The sequence below is a fragment of the Phragmites australis genome, chromosome 9, assembly GCF_958298935.1.
Source record: "Phragmites australis chromosome 9, lpPhrAust1.1, whole genome shotgun sequence".
NCBI lineage: Eukaryota > Viridiplantae > Streptophyta > Magnoliopsida > Poales > Poaceae > Phragmites > Phragmites australis.
The window spans coordinates 8,475,284-8,497,245 of record NC_084929.1 but is presented as its reverse complement, the minus strand read 5'-3'; the positions used below and the strand labels follow the sequence as shown (position 1 = coordinate 8,497,245).

Genomic DNA, 21,962 nt, shown 5'->3' with positions numbered 1-21,962 from the left:
ATATCACATGAATAAGAACAAAAAGTTGAGTAAATTACCAATAAATGGGGTTAGAAGTAGATGTACTAGCATGCGCAAGTTCATACCAAATCACATGATGCTAGAGCAGTAACATACATAAGGAATTGATCCTTTCCACTCATTCACTTCCATGATCCTAAATTAACTAGAGAAACGGAAATCGAGGGTACTGCAGGACATCCCACCTCAACGATGTTGCCAACAAGGTAGGGCAGTTGCTTGTTGAGCTTAATCTTCTCCTTCAATGACTCCAGATCTAGGTTTGTCCGTTGCAACTCGTCCTGCGCGCCACCAAAAATAGAGAACCCCATCGAATTAGACCTAGACCCTAACGCAGAATGAATATTCCAGAACCCTGGAGGCAAACCGCGGGGGATCCGATCTAGGGTTGCATGCCTTGAGGATGCGGATCTCGTTGTCGAGGAGGCGGGAGGCTCGGACAATGTCTTCCATGGACATGGAGCGTTCTTCTTGGCTTGCTTCTTGCTGGAAGACACCGCCAAGGACGATGACCTTCGTGGACAATGACCTCGTCCCGGAGCCACCATGGAAGACAATGACCTTGCCCTCGGCGGCGGCGTGCTCGACCTGGCAGTGAGTCAGCCTGGGGAGAGAGGACATGAGAAGAGGAGAGTTCGAGAGAGGGAGGGAACAAAGGGGATCAGAGTGAGGGTAACCTCGGTGGCGGCGTGCTCGGCCTAGCAGCGATTCAGCCTTGGGAGAGAGGAGATGAGAGGAGGAGAGTTCGAGAGAGGGAGGAGACAAAGGGGATTGGAGTGAGAGAGAGTATGAGGAGAGAGGGGCGCACGGCGCAGACGAGACAGGAGAGAGCAAACATTAAGCTTGTGAGCTAAAAGTTTATTGAAGTGAAGTTTCGGTTCGGATCCCATATCAGTGCTGATCAATGTTTACGAACCGGCACTGATGTATTAGTGCCGGTTGGTAATTAGAACCAGCACTGTTAATAAGTATCAGTGCCGGTTCAACTTGGCTAAATTGTTGATTGAGTTCATGATGTTATGAATCGGTACTGATACTTTATCGGTGCCGATTTGTGTTTAACCAGTTTTGATGGCACTATACCAAAATACCTCATCAGTGCCGATTCAAAATCATCATCAGTGACGGATTTTGAACTGACACTGATTACTCAGCACTGATAGCCACTGACTATCAGTGCCGAGTATGGAACCGGTACTAAAAATCACTATCATTGCTGGTTGGTGGCTCCAACCGGCACTGATAGTCGGTCTTGATTTAACGTTTTTCGGGCCGAAAAAAGTTTCAAAATTTTTTTTCGCGACCAGAGGCTGCCCACTTGACCACACCCAATATTCGCAAAGTCACGTGATATTCGCTCGCATACGGCAACAAAGATTCGAACTCAAGACCTCACAGCCTGTGTGTACATATGACCCCTCTAACTATCTCAGCTATCGTCTGTTCGTGAGTATAGAAGCAAAGTAAATCCTTTTGATATCTTCTGACCGAACATTTGAATAGCTATTTGAATATCTAAATGATCTCAAATAAAAAAGTGATCAACTATAAAGTTATAGATCTCATAGAGAGATACAATTTTCATATAAAGTTTTTCCCCATCCAACTTCGTGTGAAAACGTTATAAATATTTTAATGTGAGCTGTCATCGATAACTTCTGCAACTTTATTATAATTATTTAGACATTTAAATGACCTGAAATTAAAAAGTTTTCAACTACAAAGTTCTAGATCTCATCGAGAGCTATAATTTTCATATAAAATTTTCCCCATCCAACTTAATGTGAAAAGTTATGAATTTTTTAAGATGAGTTGTGACAGTAACAATTATCAGTGCCGGTTCGTGTCTAGAACCGGCATTGATACTGCCACTATCAGTACCGGTTCTTATCTCCTCAGTTTTTTTTCACGTGTGAGAGTTTAAGAACCGATACTGATACATCTTCAGTGCCGATTCGACAGTAATCAACACTGATAAGACGCTACATATATGATGTTCTATAATAATGGGAGCGATACGGATAACCTATTCTATTGTAGTACTTGTATTGAAAGTTCAATAAACTGAAATGAAATAGTTCACCTGATGACATAGCCCCAATAACTTAAATTTTTTTCAACGTCTCATGTACGTATGTAACATCTAGAATGTCATTGGGATCTGAATGAACACAGCCGTCCATAATTTTGTGTCGATATGTAAGCTAGTCAACTATTTTTGGGCACGTACGCAATTGTAATTTAAACTTGTATTGCCTGAGATATTATGGCGCGACAATTTATCACGTCCACACAGCAGGGCTAGCTGCGACTTGGAGTGATCCAATTGATCTCACGTGATCATAAATCCATCTTTCTTCGTTGAAACTAGCTAGGTCTGCAGACCGGGCGTGACCATTCGTTTGGCACAGTAGCGTTTGTCGTAGATTTGACATTAAGTTATAAATGTTAGCTTATTAGCGTCGGTTTTGAATTGACACCGGTAAAATAACACCATCGATTCGTAGTAAATATTAATACAAAACACTGTATATGTAGCGCTCCATCAATACTGATTCTACAATAATCGCTACTAAAGACATATCAGTGCCGGTTCTTAAACTTTAGCGCGCAAACAACAATCGAGGAGTTAAAAAACCAGTTCGATTATTAGCCAGAATCGGCACTGGTAGTGACTGTATCAATACCGGTTCTAGTCACGAACCAGCACTAATATAACAGTGTCGGTTTTAGCCACAAACCGCCACTGATAATTAGTATCAGTGCTGGTTTTAGTTATAAACTACCACTGATAGTAAGTATCAGTGTCGATTCTAGCCACGAACTGCTACTGATAATTGCTACTGTCATAATTTATCTTAAAAAAATTATAACTTTTCAGATGAAATCGGATGAGGAAATGTTTTATATGAAAATTATAGCTCTTGACGAGATCTATAATTTTAAAGTTGATTTTTTTTAAATTTGAGGTCATTTAAATCCATAAATAATTATAATAAAGTTATAGCAGTGGTCGGATAGAGATAAATTTTATATGAATATTATAGAACTCGACAAGATGTATACCTTTTTAGTTGGCAGTTGAAAGAGCAGTGCCTTTCGGATTCGGCTGGTCTATTTATATCTTAATTTTTATTTTTTTTAAAGAAAGAGTTTCCTATTGAGACTACGGCAGTTGGCAAAGCACACATCGCACCGCGTCCCTGTTCAATCAAAATATACTTTTCTTGTTTAGATCTCCCTCTCTCTTCTTTTTATTTTGTTAAAGAAAAAATAATTTTCTTGGATCAGATGAAGCAATAATGATAAGTTTGTTTTCTTCTGATGTTCTCTAGCTTTGGTAAAAATTCATTTCGCTCCATAAGTGCCTCCCAAAATGGGGACGATCCATGGATGCCATTTAAACTTAATATTTCTTCTAAGACTTAATCAGAGTCAATGCTAGTTGTCCAGACACGTGGGCTAGAAGAGGCGCTCAACTTTGGTTTAGCTTATCAGTAACTACTTTGCTTTAATATTTCGTGAACTTATCTCTTTCTTCTGAACCAAACCGTAATTTATCATGTACATGCTTCGTCTTGAAAATAAGGTGTCCTATTGGTCATGATGTTAATTTTCGGGTAAAAGGAGCAACATATTAACACTACACACACAAGCTCCATCTTGCAAATGAGGTACTGAATCTGTTTTAATACTCCTGGAGAAAAAAAAGAAGGAAACCTAGCTAGCAGCTTATTTTTACCAGTTCATCTAATTCTGCCGTGGCCAGGCTTTCATCTAGTCTTCGTTGTCCACAGGTCCACATGCATGGTGCAGATCTCTACTTTTGAAAACATGGTGCAGTTGAAGAACTAACATTGTCTATATTTAGGTCAAATCTCTTCCTCGTTAATTCTATAAATTAAATTGTAATTTAGCTTAATGTTCCATGTTATCGACGTGTCCTTCCTGGAGGGCTGTAGAACCGGAACAGCATCTCCATTCGAAATAACAGCATAGATGATGCAGGGCTTCCTATTCATATATACCTTCCAACAAGACACTATCCCTCCACATGAATTAATGATAAGACCTGGCGCTAAATCAACCCTTATTAATCAGCTGAACAGGAACTTGAGAGATTTTTCAGGTCATCAGTCATGTTTGCGACACAAGTCGTTGCGGATTCGTACTGCCGCCATGTTCATCCGAGTAGAGACTGATCCAATAAACGAAGCTGCTAGGAAAAGTTTCTTTGAACCATCTGCTTTAATTTTGATTTGTACGTTCTTCTAATATTAACGTATCTGAGGCATTGTTTTCTAATTAGTGGCTGACTTGAGGTTTCATCAAAAGTAATATCGTATGCCATGACGAAAATTAGATGTGGTTGTATCTAGTATATTTGAGAAAATGAAGCAAACTGGTTCCATGTCTGAATTTTCAATGGTTTTACATTTAATTAGGATATAATTAGATCATTCATACTTATAGTGTTCAATTGTCAGCGTGTGCGTTGCTTTAAAAATAAATAAAAATCCTCATCTTGTGCATGAGTTTCTGAAAAATAAAACCTTCTACTGAAAGTTCAATGAACTGAAATGAGAACACTTGATGACATAGGGCCAATAATTTAATATTTTTCAACGTCTCATGTATGTAACTTCTAGAATGTCATTAGAATCTGAATGGACACAGCCATTCATCATCTTTCTTTATATTTGATAGTGACGCCAGGAAAATATGGTGTGCTAGTCAGAGAAATACATAGCATCTTCCAAGCAATCTTTCATATATAATTGCTCTTTTTGTAATTCTTCAGATAGCTCAGTGTAAGGTACTACTAAAAATCTTCAGAGATAATACAGTACTCCTTTTCAATTATCATTGTTGGAGCCAACCAAGGATCACACTAACGCTCTGGGATTTTAATTTTGTTTTATAATTTTTTTCAAGAATGAACATTCAAAGGAAAAGTAGTATGGGACAGCCTCCCACTACGAGAGCTGATCCAGGGTTCATACGCGAAAAGACCGAAATTCATGAAATTTCACCGAAATTTTAGTTATTTTTCGTTGTATGCTCTGTAGCCCCGACATGTCAGTGAATGAAAATTTTGGAATTTGATATTTCATCCTCCATCAAAAACCGAAATTTGCTAATTTCTATGAAATTTTAATCCCTACTCACGCTACTTTAAACACGAGCACACCTTGGGCTAATTAAGAAACAAACTTACTATTGACACACACATGAGAGCACTTGTGGCCGCGCACGCCTTTATTTTTCTATATTAAGACTCAACTCAAACAAAGTACACATGGCGTTTATAGCCCTGCTTACATGCACCAGAGAGCATCTACTGCCAGGGTCTCATGGCGCAATATGCAGGCCACTCCTCAGAATGTGCCCAACTAACCATGCATGCAACTAACTGATTTGCCGTCCTCCACTTATTTTAATGCACACGCCCAAACAATGCATGCAACTAACCATGAAAAACTCTGCATGCAACTAACACAAACAAACATTATTCAAGATTAGTGCTAACAATCATTACATGCATGCCAAGTTCTTCTACATGTTCACATTTTCCCATTACATGTCCCTGCTGTGATGTAACTGTACTGTAGATGAACAGTCTTGTAAGGATACCAGTCCAAACTCAAGTCATGTTCATAGAACTTTTTCTTTGTTACTCCGTTGGCCTCTCAGGATTCAAAGGTAGCAACTCAATTTCCTTCAAATGTCCATATGATTGACATTTTATTTTTTTTCATTCATTGAATATGGTCATAGTGGTTAACTGTATTCCTTAAAAACCACAAAATTCAAGCCGATATACATTTCAACTGAACAATCAGAGAAGTTTAGGTAGTCTCTATCTCTGACTGCATCATACCCTTGACAGTCTTTATTACAGATTCCTTCAGGAAATTGTCGTCCCATCTACTGGACTGCAGAATCAACAAAATATAGGAGGAAGTATCCTTTCAGAAATAGAATGACTGGTTAATGATTGCTGAAGTCAAAGATACTATGAATAGCACTGAATTAGCACCATATTTCTCAGTCTATGAAGGGTGCCTTCACATTGTTTTATTTTAAAACGATTCAATCATGTGTCTAAATTGACAAATTCATTTTGTTGACTGCCACTAGCCCTTTATATTATTGATCCTTATGATAATGGTAGAATTGTTTCTGCAACCCAGCTGGCTGATTGCAAGTGTAACTGCTTGACAGTGAAAACCCTTGAACAAAAAATATATATCTTGAATGAAAAGAACAATAGATTTCTAATGAGGCTATGAAAACCTGCAAAAATAGACTAACAGAACCAGTTTGTCCAAAACAGTCTTTAGGAAGGAAACTATGAAAATTGACAAGTATGAAATCATGAGTTTACTTTTCTTGGAATCTTTTGGGGAAAGAACAAATAATTTCTTTTCGACCATTTATCTTCATCGTCCACGACTATACGTTAATGTTGTAATCAAAATATTCCTCTTCTTCTTCACATTACCACAACGAAACTGACTTCTTAAATGAGAATACTAATGCGCAGTGTACGAGTGTATCGTTGAAAGAAAAATGATGTGAACTGTAAACTCTAAATGTATTTTGCTGTCAAAATCATTTCTGCTAAATCATGATAACTATATTTATACCTTCAACTGTAACGTTATGGTGGCTTGCTGAAAAGAATTTCCTGGCGGAAGTCCAGTGCCGCTGCCTGTGTCGATGGCCACCAATCTGACATCCCCTATCTGTTTAAGACACTGCAGTGTGCCAACTACGACATCCATGGCATTGCACCCTGACCTTACCACTATCTTCATGTGACATATCTGTGACCGCTCGAATGGACCCTCTTCTGCTTCTCTACAGATGTCAACTTCAATCATTTCACCGGAATCATCGGCGTCTTCACCTCCGATGCTGCGGTGCTGCTGCAATTCTACTAGCATTCTGTTCTTCTCCTCCAGTTCAGACACTAAAGACTTCAGAGTGTTTATGTGGTCCCTTGCTCTGATCAGTATGGATGCTTTATCTTTCTGCCACAAGAAAGCAACATTTCTTCTATGAAGTATGAAATTAAGGTGCATGAGAATGATGATGAACTGGAAAAAGTGTACATTTGGCAATAATATGTCACTTATGTTGAAATGAATACCTTGGGGGCAGGTGGGAGTACAATGCTGAGAGCCTTGAAGCTGTCGTTGAGCTTCTCACGGCGCTTGCGCTCCGACAAGACGTGCTGCAGCTGGTTACAGTTGCTCTCGGTGGGCGCCGCCGCCACCATCTCCATCTGGTAGCACTGCCACTGGGCAAGCCTAGCCATGTGCATGCGTGCCAAGGTCGACATGGCCGCCTTGATCGCCCTCTGGCCGATGGAGCCTGGCTTGGGTTTCTTCCTCGGGCTGAGGTGCCGGACGTACGGCCTGAACGCACCACCACGACCACCATGGTCTATTTGGCGCCGTGCTTGTTCCAGATGAGCTTCTTGACACACGAAGTCGTCCAGGTATGGGATCGTATCAAGGTTGCCGTAGGCGATTGGGGACAGCGGTATCTGCAGGGAGGAGACCTCGGCCGGGTGGTGACAAGAGGTAGTGGCTGTGGTGCTGTCCCCGGTGAGCAAGAGCGAAGAGTTCAAATCGCAGCTTCCGGAGAAGGAGCGGAACGTCGAAGATGACGACACCGGCGCCGGCGCGGTGTGTCCATGCTCGTTCATGTTCATCAGCATGTGGATCTGTGCCCACCAAACATGCATGTATTCATGCACGATGAAATTAATAAATCAAACAACAACTTAAGTTTTTGTTCTGGCAGCTGCTACATCAATCGACGGATTACTTGATTTACATCTTAATTTCATGCGCTATAATAACACTTGTTGTAATTAGGAGCGTGATCATTGCCTGTTTTAGCTGCTGCTGGACTAGCGAGCTGATCACCACGTCCTGCTCCTCCTGCTCGTGGTGCTGTCCGGAGCGCTCACTACAGAACAGCAAGCACAAAAAGGTGTAACCAAGAGATCCAAGATTGATCGATGCAAGTGGTCATAGCGCATGACGATCAAAGCATATATCTATCTTAACTTGTCCCAGTTAAGCTATCCTACCTGGCCGTGCCGCCGCCGATTCCGACATCCTGGAAGGGCAACCAGCTGCAGCCGTCCATGGCGAGCTCGCCGGCCGGCCGGCCTGGTCGGTTACTAGCTCCCTGGTGATCCAGCTAGTGAGTCCTGCTCATGCGCAGCTTGGAAAAGTCTCTACGCTGACAAGTAAGATCGATGAAGCAGTTTGGCGCAGAAAGGCTAGCTGTCGGCTATATATAGGCGCGGAGTGCTTCCGCAGCTGCGTACAGCGTACATACGTTGCTTCGAAGTTGCGGGGTCAACTCAAGCCATCGACGTGAGCACGACGGTACTGCGATATACGAGGATCGCAGTGCAAAGTAACCATCAAGCACGTGGCCGATCGGGATGTCTCGATCGATTATCGTTGGTTGAAGCGACTGGTCAGTATGTAAATTCAGAGGCCAAGTACAAGCCACAGGGATCTCTCTCTATCGTCACTGGAGAAATCGGAGTGTGTATATTGACCGGGAGTAGTAGCAATCCGACGGACGGTTTCAGCCTACAGCTCTGCTATTTATAAATCGTTTGACCTTTTTTTAAGTCGAAATCACCTTTTACTGACAGGTGGATTGATATGTTTAGCTACATGCATATGACTAAAGATAAATTTAAAAATAAAAATAATGGAGATTAAAAAGTATATAACTCGACCGTCAATAAACCATGAATGAGGTTGGGGATATCTCAATGGCACCACCAATATTCGAAAAGGAGATGGTGTTGGGGCGCGCGAAGGGAAGTAGCCTTTTAGGGTGCGCTTGGTTCCATTGCCGTGGCTTGCCTTGCCATGTTAGGCAAGATTTCGCGCGTTTGATTGCGTACCGCGGTGCCTTGTTGTTTGTGCTCGCCTTGCAAGCGTGGTAGAGCAAATATCGCTCTCCTGCGCTGGCAAGGCTCGTCTTGCCGAGTGAGGCGAGTCGGCAACGGAACCAAACGCACCCTTGGTAAGAGGTGAAAGGAACATGCCCGAGCATCACTCTCGGAAACCGAATTTCCCCAAAGACAAAATCCATTAGGAATAAACCTGTAAGGAAAATTCATCCTATCGTGGCCCCGTCAGCCAAATTACACCAGGGCTGGCCAGTCAGGAAATTCAATTTCCGTGATGGAATGTTGTCAGAACAATGCATAAAGGTGTCAGGGGAATACATGGAAGTGTCAGATTTTGGCCCATGATCACTAGAGACGCCCATTTATCTAATGTGAAAATTCCAAAGCAAGTAGGCAAAGGGGTGAAAGAAATTCATAAGGTGGAGTCCTTAGACACTCTTTGAGGCCATATTCCAAGTGGCCTCCTTCGAAATGATTGGAACAGGTTACTTCTACAACTGCCCAAGTTGCCAACAAAACAATGGAGATCGGTGTTGTCCGTCAGAGATAACATTGAGGCACCAATGGCTGATCATTTATAGACGACGACGGCGGGCCTCAGGGTTGCAAGTGTGATGGCTCATCATGCACCACTCCTAAGTTCTGACCAGCTGAGAAAGCACAACACAACTACCGTTCTGAATGATTTACTTGCCAAGCCCCAATAGCATTGCATATTTGCATGTTCACTGTCATCGGACACATTCGCCTAGCTAGTCAGTTGGGTTGTCTGCTGGACTTGTCCCAACCTGTTGTAACAGACACTTGGTAAAATAATAGCATTTTTTGGATCATGAAAACTTTGTTAACTCATTGTTACATCAAGGTGATACAACCGCATAAATATTTACTTCTAGTCTCTTGTATGGCACAGATGCACACAACCAAATAAAAGAGAAAGTATAAAGGGAACAAAGTACATGAAACATATTCTAAAAAGAGGGAAAAATCTATGCAAGGGCTATGGTGGGGGAGCATCAACCGGAAGCCTAGACTCATCCAAATTGGGTAAATGTTTCCAATTTCTAAACATGTTTGCTACACTACGCAGTGGGTAGATGTTTGAAGCCAGATGAATAATAAACCATGCAAATCTAGCAAAACAACGATAAAAAAGATATGCTTAATCATCTTATTTTTTGATAAAAACAACACTTCTGACTTCTTTGTTATTATCTTTTATTTAAAATATCTTTGGTTAGCAGTACCCCTTTACATAAGTACCATACACTACTGCAGAACAGGTGATCAGTGCCGGTTCAAAAACGTGATCAGTGTCGGTTTATGAACCGGCACTGATAGTCAGTGACTATCAGTGCCGGGTATGGAACCGGCACTGAAAATCACTATCAGTGCCGGGTATGGAACCGGCACTGAAAATCCTGATTGGTCCCTATTTGAGGGCACATCTCCTTCCGGTACTTGGGCCGGGTCGGGGGATCCGTCTTCCAAAGGTTGCCGAGTACGATTGCGATCCGTGGGTGGACGTGACATCCCTACAACACAATATTTTATCAACTGTACATGTTAAATTCACTATGTTGATTAATTAACAGAGGAAATCCACTGGATTATTACTAAAATTCATAACTTTAAAAATATACGCAATTCACATACTAGAAAATTAGAGCGAGATTTTAGGGACATTTTGCAAATACCTCCCTGATTTTTTATTCTTTGGATGCCACTCGAATGACAGTTCTAGCGGTATTTTTGCAATTTTTGAATGGCAATAATGGTTCAACAAGTGGTAAATTTACAATTGTCCCTAGATTTTAATGTAGGCACCCAACTCTATTTACATGTGATTTTTAATCTACTCGTTAAATCATCTACAATGATAAAATTGCGATCTTTGTCTAATTTATATAGATATTTGAGCTCTTGTTCATTCCAAATTTCAACACCAACTCACAACCACCTAAATTCAAACCTAGAGCAATCTAGCAACTAAAGTCCAACTAAGAATCAAATGTAGATCATCTCTATACATCCAACAACGACAAAGTTGCTCACCTAAATTAGATCTCAACTACATCTCTAAATCCATAACCATGGAACAAGCACCATCCATCATCAACCCTAGAGCAATCTACCAAGTAATCTATCCAAAGATGAAATATAGATCATCTCACTAACCTTAAAACAGTTGACTCCTCCAAATTTTGAAGGCTCCCACACAAAAAAAAAATCTTGAATCGCCAAAAAAAATGGCAAGGAGGCGCTGTAACACTGGGCTGCGACGGTGGCGGCTCTGTTATGAGTCAAGACGGGTAAGAAGATGGGCTATATATACTATAGGATGCTATCAGTGCCGGTTTAAAGAGGAACCGGTACTGAAACACCATTATCAATGTCGGTTTGTGGTTAGAACCGGCATTGATGTATCAGTGCTAGTTCTAGCCACCAACCGGCACTGATAGTAACTATTAGTGCCGGTTCTTAACTCCAGACCCTCGATCGCGGGCGGGAGTTTTAGAACCAGCACTGATACCACTTTCAGTACTGGTTCCTTTGAACCGGCACTGAAGGTGGCGGCTATTTTATGAGGTTCTGTAGTAGTGATAGAAAAACTTTGATTTTTAAGGATACTTCTAGTTTCCACAGTTGTTTGTTTATTTATGGTGCCTCACTATGTACAGGGTGCCCGATAAAGTGAGTTCACAGGAAATTTTCTAGACTAATTCAAATTCCAGTGAAACTCGTTCGGTTCTTGTGATTTAGTGGTGTTGATAGGGTGTGGAATCAGCTCATTTCACACTAAACAGTAAGCTGATTACCTACATGCTATGTGTTAGATTTAGTTTCTATCACTGTTGTGATTACGTAAATCAATCTTTCAAATCCGGCTATAGATACATATCTCTCTTCCTATAAATCTTGGATTGCCGGCCAAGTATTTGTATCTAACCATGTATATCTCCGTCGAGAGTTTCTGGCATATATTAACAAGGACCCGTGACCTCTACGGGTGTAAAAAATGCTTCCACCATTCATTGTTATCTTTCATGGTACCAGAGCCACCTTCTCCTCATTAGATTACATCTACAATGGAGGCCGGCTAACCTTATCTTTCATCTGGTTTCGCCATGAACACCATGATCGGACATCTGATCACGGAGAAGCTATCCAAGAACAAACTACTTGTTGTGGAAGGCGCAACTTCTCCTAGATGTGCAGGGCACGCAGCTGGAGGGATTCCTCACCAGCGCAACTCCTGCTCCTGCGATGGAGATTGACTTCAAGGAGAGTGAGAAACCAGTCAAGGGGCCAATCCGGCCTATGCACAATTGGTCACCTCGGATCAACAGGTCCTCAGCTACCTTCTGTCCTCTCTATTTAGGGAGGTCCTTACACTCACTACTATAGAAATAGTTTATATGTCGATCCATCACTGTCGGTTTCTTACGAGCCAGCAGTGATGGAGTATCACTACCATTTTGTATCAAAGATCGACACTAAAAGCCATTCAAAAAGAACCGACAGTGACACTTGATTATCACTGCCGCCTCTAGAGCCGGCAGTGAAACCTTGACTATCACTACCGGTTGATGGCTAGAGCCGGAAGTAATAGTCTTCAAGCATCACGGAGGTTTTGTAAGATTCTCTGTTTTTTTGGAGGTTTTGTAATGTTCTCCGTTTTTGCCGGAGGTTTTGTAAGATTCTCTATTTTAGCCGGAGGTTTTGTAAGACTCTGTTTTTGTCGGAGGTTTTGTAAGGTTCTCCATTTTTGCCGGAGGTTTTGTAAGATTCTCTATTTTAGCTGGAGGTTTTGTAAGACTCTCCGTTTTTGTCGAAGGTTTTGTAAGGTTTTTTGTTTTTTACCGGAGGTTTTGTAAGACTCCATTTTTACCGGAGGTTTTGTAAGGTTCCTTGATGAGCGCACAGCAGGCGTGACGGTGGTTGGCGGATGGGACTGGATGTGCTGAACAACCAGGCCGCATCGGGCATGCCTGTCACCCATAATGATGACTTAGGAGTAGCTATCTTTGTTAGGTATAGGGCAGCCATCGTATTTTGGCACATTCTGCTTGTATGTACACTTCGCCTCCTACTATAAAGGGGGAGAACCGGGCCTGTAACGGGACAAGATAATCCAAGTCATAAGAACATACACAGGATGTAGGACTGTTATCTTGAGGGAGGCCAGAACCTGGATAAACCTTGATGTTCTGAAGTTCCTTCGACACACACACATACTCACCAGCAGCCACTGAAACACTAATCACACACCCATCATCCGGCATACCCCGGATATATTATCGGGGACTAACCCTCGATAACATTACAACCTCAAACATAATGGAAGTCTCACTACTATAACATCAAACTACAATGTTATACACACGAATGCCCATCACAGCATGAATAACAATATTAATCGAACTCAATGAGTCAACGAAGCTGACGATCGACGAGGATGAGGACATCTTCGATCCGTAGCTAAGTCAGAAGGACCTGCTTCTACAGGGTTGACACTTGGAACACCAATGGTACATTTCTTGTAAGTGTGCCCCATTCCATTGCACTTGCTACACCATTTCACGCGACGACCGGACTCTGCTTCGTCCATGTCATTACTGAAGGGTTGCGGGTAGGCTACGCTAGCACAAAATAAATTTTCTCTACCGCATTCAACCAGGAAGCCATGCGAGTAGGGGATCATGAATCGTTACCACTTGACGAGCAGTGTAGCGGAAGAAGAGTTGGAGCAGACCAATCCAATGTCATGCGCGTCAAGTAGTCGATCGACAATCTCGTCCCGAGCACGTCCCGAGCACCTTCCGAGTACTCACGGGTACGTCCTGAGTACTCCCGAGCAGATCAGCACCGCAATAGTAGCAGCGCCTCTACGGTATCCACACGTACAAGGATGGAATCGCCGTGCGCCGGTGTGCTAACACCGCGCGCCCGGCTAGGGTTTCGAAGGGAGTTAGGGAATAGGAGGCGGCCAGGGTTTCTGAAAAACTCAATGCGCCTTGGCCCCTGCCTATTCTTATATAGAGCACGCTAATGGGCCTTTAATCAACATTAAAGCCCATTATGACTCTAAACCCTAATGGTCCTTTAATCAACATTAAAGCCCATTAGCAGATCCAATCCGCAAACTCGATCGCCTCTAGGGCATATTACCAACAATTACGAAGCCTCAAAGTCCTACGTTGTCCCTTCTTCTACTTCATCTTGTCGGGATCAGGAATGAACACAAAATCGGACCCAGGTTCTTTTTGAAAGAACCATAAATCCCAAAACCATATACCTCATGGTTCCAGGTGTCGAATAGAGCTTCCTTCTTGAAATAGTCAGAGACGTACCTCCGAGTTGTCATCCCCGTCACACCACACACGGCAATCATTTGTGAGAATGACTTGTGCAGTAGCATCGGCTTGTAGCAGCTGCAAACATACTTGTCATCGACTAGGTTCCACTCTTGGATAACTCTCTCACGCTTGCCCCCCACCTCCTTCCTTTGTCCCAACATAGAACTTTGTATATGTGCTATGCAGGTCTCATGTCCTTCACCTGGTGCATCTTTGCATTCTCCATCTTGTCTTCCATGTACTTAGTCATCTTCGTCCCATAAATTAGATGAGCATCATTTAGCGTCAGGTGTGCTATTGCATAACGCTCCCTGAAATACTTGCAGGTCCCTTAAAGTATGATCTCTATAATCCCCACCAGCGATAATCCTCTCACACCTTCCATCACCCAGTTGTAAACCTCTACTAAATTTGTAGTTATAATGTCATACGTAGCCCCGTTTGTGTTGTAGATCGTAGCACACTTCTCCTTTGGCTCATTCTCAAATTTCGCTGCTGGTTCTTACCACACAGCCTCTTGAACATGTTTATGAGGTTCTTGTTCTTGAATTTGCGAAAGAAGTTTTCACCCAAATGCTTCATGCACCACCTACTCTACAGATCTCACCACACAGGTCCCATCACGCCATCGTCTATCGCATTCCACATATCCTAAATAGCCTTCAACATCCCTACATGTCATTCATGTATAAGGCACACATCCAGCCGACCACCCACAATTATCATCCTAACACGGTACAGAAACCAGTACCAACTACTGGTATTCTCACTCTCCACAAACGCAAAGGCTAACGGTAGCACTTGTTTGTTCCCATCAACCCCAGTAGCGTCAGGTTATATCCCTTGTAATGCCAGTAAGGAAAGTGTCATCGATGCAGATGATAGGCCGACAATACTTGAAAGCTTTGATACATAGGTCTAATGTTACAAAGCATAGCTTTATGACATACTTGCCAGGTTTGGACAGCAATGGGTAATTATCAATGCTGTAATATGTCCCTGGGTTCCTTCGAGTAATGGTCTGTAGCAAGTGTGGAAGATTGTCATATGATGCTTCGTAGGTCCTCAAGCTCATCTCAACTTTTTTCCTCTTCATCTTCATGTCTTGTTGTAGCTGATAGTGTACTTCATGTCTTGTTGCAGGCAGGTGTGATGAGCACGCAGCAGGTGTGACGGTGGTTGGCGGATGGGACTGTATGTGCCAGACGACCAGGCCACGCTGGGCATGCCCGCCACCTGTAATAATGACCTAGGAGTAGCTATCTTTGTTAGGTATAGGGTGGGTACCGTATTTTTGCATATTTTGCTTGTATGTAGACTTCGTCTCCTACTATATAAAGGGGGGAGGATTGGGCCTGTAATGGGACAAGATCATCCAACTCATTAGAAAATACACAGGATGTAGGGCTATTATCTTGAGGGAGGCCTGAACCTACATAAACCTTGGTGTTCTAGAGTTCCTTCGACACACACACACACACATACTCACCAACAGCCACTGGAAAAGTTGATCACGCACCCATCGTCGGGCATACCCTGGATATATTGTCAGGGACTAACCCTCGACAACTGGTGCGCCAGGTAGGGGGGCACATTTTCACATTTCGGTAAGTGTTGATAACTCAATTGGGCTTGTTCCGAGGACCCCAGTCACCACTAGGTATTCATCATGGGATACGAGCGAGATGAGCCCGGTGTGCTCCAAGCCTCGGACACCGAATCAAAGCTCGAAAGCTCCGAGACTCCACGTGAAGTATGCATGGCAGACCATGCAGCAGGGGGCAGCAGAGGCCCTTGTGTCCCGAGCACCGTTAGTGAGCCCCAGGCCTTGCGCCTAAGGGGAAACCGGCCTAGCACCGAACAAGGAGGCGCTACGATATAGCCCCCGCATAAGGAGCAGCCATCGGTGGCATTGCCGTCTAAACCATCACACGACATGAGCGTTGGGGGCTCCCCTCTTCGAGATATATTGCCGCACCATGCTCAGCAGCTCGACTATGAGGCCAAGACGCCCACGTAGAATATGCAGACTGTGTGAACGCTTCTTAGCCAACCGCCAGTGGCCGTGCCAGAGGGTTCGCTCGTAGCACCATGGCTATGTGACCACACACCCTCTTGGTGGAGGTCGTCCGATGCCAAACCGTGGCGGTGAATGCCACATCCGTCGTAGGGACTGGTGAAGGCTGCGATCATCGAGAATCGCAGTAGGCCACATGGCAGGAAAGATCCCATCCTCCCTCCATGATGGAAAGTACTCGGAGACCCTCACCGAGTCATGACAACTAACCCACTAACTTATGTGACTCTCTTTGCCAACGTGACCTCTGTGGCATGATCCAGGGCCAGAGGGCTGGCTGGGAGCAGGAAGATTGGGTTCGACAGGAGCAGGAAAGGGCAAGCGACCCTACAACTCACCTCCAGATCATAGGGTGGCATCAAACTCCTCCACCCAGTTGCCAGGACCACGAGACTGACGTATCTCTCCTCGAGTGTGTGCCACTGCCCATCAGTGAGTGACTCATCATTACGGGATGAGATGCAATGCCTTATCTGCCCGGTTACAAGAGGTGCGTTGCTCAGACAAGTTCCGACTGGTCCTAGCCAAAAAATACGATAGCTCGATCAATCCCGAGGAGTTCCTATAGATTTACATAGCCATGGTACAGGCCACGGGAGGCCATGCAAAATTCATGGTCAACCATTTCCCGACCGCCTTTGCCGGATCAGCATGGTCCTAGTTTATGAACCTCTCTTGCAGGTTGATTCACTCCTGGGAGGAATTGTTTGACCAGTTTGTTGCCAACTTCAAAGGGACTCACGTCTGATCAGAGGTCGAGGATGACCTATACCAGGTCAGGAAGTGATAGGGCGAATCGCTGCGAGACAACATTCGGCATTTCACCGAATGTCAGAATACCATCCTAGGGATCACGGGTGAGTCCATGGTCATAGCATTTCAAAAGGGGTTCAGAGACCAGAGGATGGTCGAAAAACTGGCCACCAATGAAGTTTGAAGTACCATTGAGCTTTTCAAGCTCATGGACATATGTGTGTTGGCTGCTGAGTCCCGAGAGCGCAGGAGTGGCCCTAAGCTGTAATCGACCTCTGACCAACCCGTCTCTTCCAAGGGGGTCGGCCAGAAGGAGAAGAAGAGCAAACAAAAGGCAAGACCACCGGAGGTCATGGTAGTCGAGCAAACCGGCCAACTGCGCTTGTGCTTTGAGAAAAAGGACAAAAACAAGGGCCGAGGCTACTACCTGATCCACTGCACCGACACCCACGACCCAAACGAATGCAAGGTCATGTGGGGTATCATCGATAAGGAGCTTGGGGAGTGTAAACCTAGGCGTGAAGACAATAGTGAGGATGGGAACTTCACCAACTAGTCGACATCCTCAGGTACGTAGTTCAATTATGTTTTACAGCCACTAACAATATTGCAGAGTATGAGGGTGTCGGTGATACAGGAACCAAGGGTCCCCGAGTCCCGAGGCCAGATCAGCAAGTTGCTGATGAGGACATCACTCTTTCGGATACACACACACCGAGTATTCCTCCAATAATAGGTCCATTGACACGAGCTCGTGCACGTCAACTAAATCATGAGGTGAGCTCGTTCCTTAGTGTTCCTTTATATTTTGATGAGGATGGGATGCTACTGAATAATTGTGATGTATTGTTACTTAGGAACACGGGAGAAGAACAGCAAGGGCGCCCAAGCCAAGGTGGAGGTCCAATCAAGTTCGAGTCCGTTTCGGAGTCCAGGACCAGCCTGCACTAAAATCATCGCCCAGGATGCATACGGACTCCGTTTTTGACATTTTGCACATGGTTGGAAAGCTAAGGAGATAAGCTTTCCAACGGGACTGGTCCCATATCCAAATTCTTTGTGAGTCAACGGGAATCATCAAAACAAGTGGACATCCAGAATCTATCAGGGTGCTGCGCCACCATCTTTTGGTTCGTTGGGCCGTGTAACGTATTGGAGTCCATTAGGGACACGTCCAAGGGTCCTTGGCCGACCCTAGTCTTTTATATACAGTAGTCGCCGCCCTAATTAGGGTTGGGTTTTGCTTAGATATTGATCTACACACAGTTGTGAGATTTTCGCTCTTGTTCCGGACCGACTAGGCCACCGCAAGTGTTTGTGGAACCCCGACTTCGAGTGCTTGAATTCAATTCGCAATATTTCAGATTGCATCTTCTACGTTCTTGCTTGTGTTCTCGGTACGCTTGCAGGGATTGAGCCTTCTTGGCGAGGTCAACCGCGCGACACGGTTGATAATCATCGGAGCTGTGGTGTAGTGATTGCAAGGGAGACGATCTGTTCGGGTCAAAGCTTTGGATCATCAACGTCGAGTTCTCCACCCACCGACTTATCGCTACCTATCGGAAGATCAGGCCAACATTACTCATCAATTGGTATCAGATTTTCAGGTTGCTCATTAGGTAATTTCGTTTTCCCCTTTAGATTAGTCTGTTTTTCATTACCTAGAGTACAGAATAAAGCCAAAAAAATTCCATCAATTTCCGCTGCCCTAGAACCTTTTGTGCCTTTGCAATTTTTGTTTTCAGTTGCGCGTTGTTGAGTTTGTGTCCGTGGTCGAGTCTTGTTGCTGGTTTTAGAGTCGTGTTCTTAGTTTTTAGTCAACGCTCCGTGCTGTTTCGATCACGCCGCTATCCCATCGCCACCACCCCCACCAACAAGTCGAGCCACCACATTACTCGATTTGCCACCGCGAGCTGCCTTGTGTTACTTTCCGCCACGCCAACCCTAGATAGGTCGCAAGCCGTCTTGTATCAATTGCCCTGCCACCACTGCCATCCTTGTTCATCTCGCAATCCTATTGCTTGCAATACCTTAAAGAGGTCAATTTCTGCAAGAGTTGCTTGAAAAAAAACCCTAACTCGACAGGGGTTCAGTAAAACGGCCATAACTTTCTCATACGGACTCGGAATCAGGCAAAAAAAATTTTCACGGACATCTACAGAAAAAGTTACATCAGTTGCTCCCCGGCTTTTTTGGGTTCCGCCGAAATTTTTTTCCCAAATTCGGCTCGGAAGATTGAGTATTCGAGCCGCGAAGTTTCCGCACGCTTTTCAGAGAACGTGCTTGATTTTCTATAGGCCACATCTTGCATCCGTTTGAGCTAAAAATTTATGTGGTTGTTGCTTGTGTGCTCCTAGTTCAGAAAAAAATATCAGAAAAATACAAAAAAAAAATCGTGATTCCTACTAGTGCTAAAAGACAAAAAAGAGGAGCACATAAAGAACACCCAGATCATTGTGCTATTTGCTGTGTCTTTCTCTGATCATCTTTTTTAGCTTTGTTTCAGCTGTTGTGCTAGGACTAGGGACACGTGATAGATCAGCAACTGTGATTCATACTTTGGACACTTATTTAGCTTTGCTCATCTGATTACAGTTATTGCTAATCCTTGCTACCATATTGTGCCTTCTAAGCTCCACCTCCTTTGATCCGAACAGGTTCACTCTTGCAATCATCCCACGCTTCCACGATTGTTCCTCCTTGCTGCGTTGGTAAGAACATTTGTAAGAGCGTGGTAAGACGCTTGAGTGTGTGTGATTCCACCTTCCACAACCTAGTAGTTGATAGGGATAATATTTGTTGTCCTTTGTTTTCTACTAACCATATCAGGTGATGGCTCTCCATCGGATTTTAAGGATTTTGTGTCCAAGGAAGAACTAAACAAAGCCTTGCAGGATCATACTAGGCTATTGACTGACATTAGAACAAGCATTGCTAACCTCGTCATGCGAGTCAACGACCTTGAGTTGCGACAGCCACCACAGGATGATGACCATTCACATGATGATGATGATGTTACTAATAATGGTGACCAAGAAGATGGTGAGGTTTTTGTTGGGCAAGATCCGCGTGCTGAGCAACGTCCTCATGCTGAACAATTACATCGTGGCCAACAACAACGTCGTCAAGGTAATGGAGGTAATAATGTTAATCGCAACGGTCGCGATGATCCTTATTCTAAGATTAAGTTCTCAATGCCTCCTTTTGATGGTGCATATGATGCTGATGCTTATTTGAATTCGGAAATGACGGTTGATCAAAAGTATAGTTCTCATATGGTTCCTGAAATGCATAGAGTTAGACTAGCCACTTGTGAGTTCACGAATTATGCTATTATTTGATGAAATGGTTTAGTTTCTAGTGGCTTAGAACCCGAATCATGGCCTAGACTAAAGCGCGCCATGCGCAATAGATTTATTCCTCCTGATTATACACGTGAATTGAAAAAGAAATTACAACGCTTAAATCAAGGTTCTAAATCTGTGCATGATTACTATCAAGAGCTTCAAATTGCTATGCTTCGTTGTAGTATACAAGAGCATGATGAGGATACCATGATTCGTTTTTACTCCGGGTTGAGACGTGAAATTCAGGACCTTGTTGATTATAAAGATTACAATACTACCAATAGGTTGTTCCATTTTGCTATCTTGGCAGAAAAAGAACTGCAGGGTCGACAACAGGTGCAGAGATTGCGGAACAATTTTGGGAGTACATCTACTTCACGAGTACCACCGGGACAAGCAACAACATTCCCTTCTACACGATCTGCTGCCCCCTCCTCCAACACTCGGGCGCGTTCAGCAGGAGCACCACAACCATCACGTGAGGTGAGTAAATCTACTGTTTCGCAGGATCCAATGCCACGCTCTTCTTCAGGTGCAGCTACCACGGGTCGTACAACGGGCATTGTGTGCCGTCGCTGCTAAGGTATTGGCCACGTCATGAAGGATTGCCCAAGCCAACGAGCATACTCCGCAACAGCAGATGGTGGATATGTTAGTCATAGTGATGTCGAGGACGAATATGCATTTGAAGCTAATCTTGCAGCCGATCATGACATGGATAGTGAGGGGGAGGAGATTAGTGGTACCGCTGCCACGGAGAGTTATGCAGCACGCACCTTCATTGTGAAGCGAGTTTTGAGTTCTCAAATGGGGCAAGCCGAGCAGCTACAACGCCATAATCTATTCCAGACATTCCTCATTGTCAAAGATGCACGTGTTCGTAACCTAATTGATGGCGGGAGTTGCAACAACCTCTTGAGCTCCGATCTTGTGAAGAATCTTTCCTTGCCAACACGTGCACATTCTCATCCATACTACATTCAGTGGTTCAATAACAGCGGTAAGGTTAAGGTAACACAATCTGCGAGAGTACATTTTTCTATTGGTTCCTACCATGATTATGCTGATTTTGATGTAGTGCCTATGCAAGCATGTTCACTTTTGTTAGGCCGTCCTTGGGAATTTGATACCGATGCTACACACCATGGTAGAAGTAATAAATACTCTCTCATGCACAAGGGAAAGAAAATCTCTTTGCTTCCTCTAACACCTGCTGAAATTGTGCAATGTGATAAAGCTTTAGCTGAAAAAGAAAAGAAAGAACGTGTTTTGGAATCTGAAAATCAGCAAGTAGCTCAATCTGTTTTTCCACCTAAGAAAGAGAAGAACACACCTAGGTCCGAAGGTATTAAGTTAAAGGGTGGTGTTATGCTTGCTACTAAATCTGACCTTGCTGAAATTCAAGATAATGATACTTTGTGCTATGCTTTCGTATGCAAAGAGGTTTT

At 43.7% G+C, this 21,962-nt stretch overlaps 1 protein-coding gene across 1 annotated transcript; it reads right to left on the bottom strand.

The window, feature by feature from the left end:
* Positions 1-5,264: 5,264 nt before the first annotated feature.
* On the bottom strand, positions 5,265-8,296 carry LOC133929704 (putative transcription factor bHLH041). Its single transcript, XM_062376489.1, has 5 exons — positions 8,129-8,296; positions 7,926-8,004; positions 7,178-7,756; positions 6,672-7,058; positions 5,265-5,957 (listed from the first exon to the last, which is right to left on the bottom strand). The coding sequence occupies exons 1-5, from the start codon at positions 8,185-8,187 to the stop codon at positions 5,871-5,873; spliced, it is 1,191 nt and encodes a 396-aa protein (XP_062232473.1). The 5' UTR covers positions 8,188-8,296; the 3' UTR covers positions 5,265-5,870.
* Positions 8,297-21,962: the final 13,666 nt, after the last annotated feature.

What these genes read in the sequence shown, in the direction of transcription:
- LOC133929704 (XM_062376489.1), bottom strand. Translation starts at nt 8,187, where the DNA reads ATGGACGGCTGCAGCTGGTTGCCCTTCCAGGATGTCGGAATCGGCGGC. An exon ending in ATCGGCGGCGGCACGGCCAG is followed by an intron (nt 8,005 to 8,128) that starts GTAGGATAGCTT and finishes GCTGTTCTGTAG; the next exon opens with TGAGCGCTCCGGACAGCACC. An exon ending in TACTCCCACCTGCCCCCAAG is followed by an intron (nt 7,059 to 7,177) that starts GTATTCATTTCA and finishes TTCTTGTGGCAG; the next exon opens with AAAGATAAAGCATCCATACT.